Source organism: Rhinopithecus bieti, unplaced genomic scaffold (assembly GCF_001698545.2).
Source record: "Rhinopithecus bieti isolate Rb0 unplaced genomic scaffold, ASM169854v2 scaffold_41911, whole genome shotgun sequence".
Taxonomy (NCBI): Eukaryota; Metazoa; Chordata; class Mammalia; order Primates; family Cercopithecidae; genus Rhinopithecus; species Rhinopithecus bieti.
In genome coordinates this window covers 68,862-74,133 of record NW_016816898.1, presented here as the reverse complement: position 1 = coordinate 74,133, position 5,272 = coordinate 68,862, and the positions used below count along the sequence as shown (strand labels likewise).

At 43.3% G+C, this 5,272-nt stretch overlaps 1 protein-coding gene across 6 annotated transcripts in view; it reads left to right on the top strand.

Annotated features, from left to right (window-relative positions):
* MAPK9 (mitogen-activated protein kinase 9) overlaps positions 1 to 5,272 on the top strand; it is a 42,908-nt gene that overhangs the window by 25,619 nt on the left and 12,017 nt on the right. For all 6 annotated transcript variants that reach the window (XM_017855486.1, XM_017855482.1, XM_017855487.1 and 3 more), the window contains exon 6: positions 4,175 to 4,357. In XM_017855486.1, the coding sequence (XP_017710975.1) occupies positions 4,175 to 4,357 (183 nt within the window). The remainder of the gene's footprint in view (positions 1 to 4,174; positions 4,358 to 5,272) is intronic.

Sequence of the window (5,272 nt, the reverse complement as noted above, 5' to 3'; positions counted from 1 at the left end):
ATTAAAATGAAAAATTTGTGAGGAACAATATGTTAAACTTTCTTGTTTGTTACTGTGCTGACATTTTGTAGAATTAAAAAAATCTGGTGGGTTATTTTGTGACACACTGGGGAAGTCAAAATACATGTAAAATGAAAGAGATAAACTCATACTGTAGTCAGCAAGTCGTGTTAGATATACAGCAGAAAGGAGAATAACTAATTTTTACGACAGCCTTCTTTCCTCATTTGCCATTCTTCCATCCTTAGTATTTTTTACCCTAACATGGTTCTTCACATCTTCCCTTTTTCATTTGTGTTTTAACCACTTAGTTTTTCATTAGTCCTTGACTTTGTTTTCGTTACGAAAGTTTAAATTAGTCTCCATCCTTGGGCAGATTGATGGTTGCTTTTAAGGAAAGCGAGCTCTGTAGTCAGTGTTTTGTGTGTATCTTAGGAAGATAATTTCAGATTTTAATTAAGTTTATCAGAGTGGTCTCCTTATAACATAAATTCTTCACAATGCAAACTTGAAATGAAAATATTTTTATTCCTCTCATTTTATTTACCTTTCTTTACATTTTCTGTATCATAGATTATATAATGTCAAGTTAAATATTTTATTTGTTCTAGTAAATTTTCTAGCAGTTTCTATAGCCTTACCTCAGATTCACTTGTTTCAACCTATAAATAAGGAAGTCTTTATTTTGCAAGTGAACTTAATTAAAAAGGGAAAGTTGAGGAATTAAAAGACTAATAATTTAGAAATATATACTTAATGTTCAGTTTGTCTCAATTCTTATTCATTTTGTGCCATTCCTTGTTTTATTAAGAAATGTTTTCTTCAAAAAGTACAAAAATGAAAAATATGAATACTTTTTGGTGCATTTTAGTAAGTAACTTAAAATTCTTGCTTTACATATTAACATTAATGTCAGTAATTAATGGTGTTATCTATAAGGTTACCTAATGTTATTCCCAACAGTCACACACAGTTTAACATCATTTTCTAAAGAAAATTTTGCCAACTCTTTCAAGTATTAGATTGAAATTTGGGAGATAGAAAAAAGTTGCAGAAATCAGACTGAGGGTCTCAGAGGTTTGCTTTAATTTGTGACCTGGGGTAGAAAGGAGCTCCTGTCCCTGTGGTGGCCTAAGAGAAAGAGAAAGCTTTAGTCAGGCTACCTCGGGCCCCAGCTCAGACTCCTCCCCTCGGCAGCCAAGCGTCCTTGAGAAATTTAGGGCCTCTCTGAGCCTTGGTTTCCCCTTCTGTAAAACAGGAGACCTGCAGTCTGCCTGCAGCTTCACGAGAGTTAGACAACAGGGTCCACTGAGCTTGCTGGAATTACTGTTCCTCTTCCCCAGCCCTCCCATCTGTCCCCTGTCCCTCCCATCTGTGGGATGCTGGGGTGGAGGCCTCTCGGGGAATCTGGGGGGCTTCTCTCACAACTGGTTTAATTTCTAGTCCTTTATCATTAATCCAGCAGATATTTCTCTCACCTGCCCATTTCTGGGTGCCTAGTCTGACTTAGATGCAGAGAGGCTCCTCCCAGCTGCTGAATTGAGGCTGGATCTTCAAGGGCAGGGCAGAGCAGGAGACCAGAGCAGAGGCTGCCATCATCCAGAGGAGAGGCGGAGGCCCCAGCAGGCTGGGAGGGTGCGGCCGGGGAGATGGGCTTGTACTCTGCTTTGAAGTTGGACCCTTCAAGGAGCGTTGCTAGGGTTTGGAGATGTCTGTTAGACAGTGGAATTCAGGGGCAAGGTCTGGGATAGAGAGATCAAAGTGGGTATCATCCATCTGTTGGTAGCCTTGAAGCCTAGGACTGGTAGCGAGAGCTTGCAGGGGAGGAAGAGACCAGGACCCAGGACTTAGCCCCTTGAGGTAGAGGGACAAAGGGAATAGGGAAGGAAATGGAGAAGGCACTCCAGCGACCCTTCCTCCTAGAGCATGGTGACAGAGGGAGGCTCATTCACGTGAGGAGATGAGGACAGAGGACTGGCCGCTGGGCCTTATAATGGCTGCTGGCAGCCATGATGGGCACAGCATTTATGGAGTGGAGGGAAGAAAGCCTGATGGGAGTATGTTTGAGAGAAAATGAGAGGCTGGGAATTAGAGACACAAGTATAGACAGCTCTGTTTTTTTTTTTTTTTTTTTTTTCTGAGACAGAGTCTCACTCCGTTGTCCAGGCTGGAGGACAGTCGCGTGATCTCGGCTCACTGCAGCCTCCACCCCCTGGGTTCAAGCAGTTCTCTGCCTCAGCCTCTGGAGTAGCTGGGATAACAGGTGCCTGCCACTATGTCCGGCTAATTTTTGTATTTTTAGTAGGGCTGGGGCTTCACCATCTTGGCCTGGCTGGTCTTGAACTCTTGACCTTGTGATCCACCTGCCTTGGCTTCCCCAAGTGCTAGGATTACAGGTGTGACCCACCACGCCCGACCGACAGCTCTTTATGGAAGTTTTGCTGCAAATAGGAATAAGATAGAGCGATAGGTAGTGGGGGCCAAAAGAAAGCAGCTACTATGTTAACACAGGAGAAAACACTTGTCAGTTACCAACGTGATGGAATGTACTGGTAGAGTGCAAAATGTTGATGTTGGAGAAGGAAGAGCTGAGGGAGCTCTTCCTTGAGTAAGCATGAGGGTTAGTCTAGAGCTGGGCAGGCTAGGTGTAGCCGGGAGCCCAGTTGGTGGCTGTATGGCAAATGGCACACAGATGCTGGGTGGGTGCATCCTGGGGAGTCTGTGGGAGTGAGCATGCAGAAGAGGTATCAAAAGTGTATGGCAGGCCAGGCACGGTGGCTAACACCTATATAATCCCAGCACTTTGGGAGGCCGAAGCAGGCAGATCACTTGAGGCCAGGAGTTCAAGACCAGCCTGGCCAACATGGCAAAACCCCATCTCTGCTAAAAATACAAAAATTAGCCAGTCGTGATGGCAGGTGCCTATAGTCCCAGCTACTTGGGAGGCTGAGGCAGGAGAATCACTGGAGCCTGGGAGGTGGAGGTTGCAGTGAGCCGAGATCGTGCTACTGCACTCCAGCCTGGGCGACAGAACGAGACTACATACATACATATGTGTGTGTGTGTGTGTGTGTATGGCAGAAGGAAAAGGTGTGAGACAGTTTTCACATTTTGGCTAAATAGGTAAATAAAATGTGGGCATAATTCTGATTTGACAATATGTATGAAACAGGAGTAAGAAGGAGAATTTGCTAGTGAATTGAATGCCAGAAACCCATTTCCTGAGCAGGTCTTTGGAAGTATAACATTTTGGAAGAACTGAGTTCATGTACCAGTTCCCTAGGTTATTTCATGATAATGTAAGTTCATTTTTCTAAGACATGCCTCAGTGAGCACTTTTTGAAGCTGCTGTTGATGCTGTTTTTTTCTCGCTTGCATTCTCTTGTATAGTTGAGTACAGTTTCAGTATCACTTTCCCACATGTAATCCTAATTATCCCAAGCCTAACAAGCACCCTGTGGAATAGGCAAAGCTGGTAATGTCTGCATTGAACAAAGAAGGAAATGGACCCCTAAGGAAGCTTGACTTTCCTGACACACTGTGAGTGCTGAATGCAGAGTTGAGTCTGAAACCCAGGTCACACACTTTGAAAGGAAATAAAATGCATTACCTCAGTATTGCAATGATGGTTGGGAAGAGTCAATTCCAAGTAAAACAGAGTGTCTGTCATTTGACAGCTGTCGATGGGCTCAGTGGAAGCCCAGCTGGTTGGTTCCCCGGCTGTAAACTGAGGGGGTCAGACAGGTCTCTCCACAGGTCCCTCGAGATCCTCTGTTCTTCAGAGAGCCGTGAAGGAATCTGAGGTAGCGTTAGTGTGAAAACTGATTTCAGTTGGCTTATGTAATGTTTATCTAGTTTCATGCTTAATCATTTTTGCCATAGGTATTCTTAGTTACAAGATAAACTTTATTTTGAACTAGAGTGGGAAGGTGTGTAGACTTCATTGTGTTGATTTAATAAGCTGTGTCATAGTTTATGAAGACGCAGAGTGGAAGAGTTTGAAAAAATAGTGTAACTTGGAAACCCAAACCTTATTTGAATATTAGTTCGAAATTCTGCTGCTGATCCAGTGGGGTGGCCTAGCTGATAGGTATAAAGATGACTCAAATACTGCTGCTGCATGTACTGTGAATACAAGGCACTCCAGTTATATTTTCCTCAAGAGACTCCTTAGATATTGATCAGTGGAATAAAGTCATTGAGCAGCTTGGAACACCATCAGCAGAGTTCATGAAGAAACTCCAGCCAACTGTGAGGAATTATGTAGAAAACAGACCAAAGTATCCTGGAATCAAATTCGAAGAACTCTTTCCAGATTGGATATTCCCATCAGAGTCTGAGCGAGACAAAATAAAAAGTAAGATAGCCTTTTTTTTCTTAGACTTGTGTTTTGTAATTCAGGTGGCGCTTTCAGTCTTTCATGTTTGTATTCAAAAAACCTGTGAGTTTTGGGAGAGAAAGTCATTTTAGGCCAGAAGTCTGAGGTATGAAGGCACTGAGGAGAGAAAGCTTAAAGGTCTAGAAGCTTTATCCTCCATGAGATGGCTTAATTGAAGCCTTAGGCCAAAATAAAAATAATCAAATCAATCTGAAAGAATCTTGTTACAGTGACAGCAACTGGAATTTACAAAGTTTTCAGGTGAAAAGAACCCTTGAATGCAGATTCTAGAGTCGGAGCCATGTGACAGTCACTCCATAGAAAAGGTCCTCCCCACCTTCTCCTGCACCCTTTACTACGGTGTGATTGCTTAAGGAGAAATAATATATTTGATTCTGTCCACATTAAGATTAAGGTAAACTGGGCCGGGCGCGGTGGCTCACGCCTGTAATCGCAGCACTTTGGGAGGCCGAGGCGGGCGGATCACGAGGTCAGGAGATCGAGACCATCCTGGCTAACACAGTGAAACCCCATCTCTACAAAAAATACAAAAAATTAGCTGGGCGTGGTGGCGGGCGCCTGTAGTCCCAGCTACTTGGGAGGCTGAGGCAGGAGAGTGGCCTGAACCTGGGAGGCGGAGCTTGCAGTGAGCCGAGATTGCGCCACTGCACTCCAGCCTGGGCGACAGAGCGAGACTCCGTCTCAAAAAAAAAAAAAAAAAAAAATTAAGGTAAACTGTGCCTTAATCAGAAAAGCCTCAGTCTTTCCTGTGCTTACTCAGGTTGTGAACTTCAATTGCCAAAACCTAGGTGAGCCTTATATTTAACAAAGTTATTGAACTTGTTTTTTTTTTTTTCTAAATACCAATCTGTAAATTAAAAAAAAAAAAAAAAA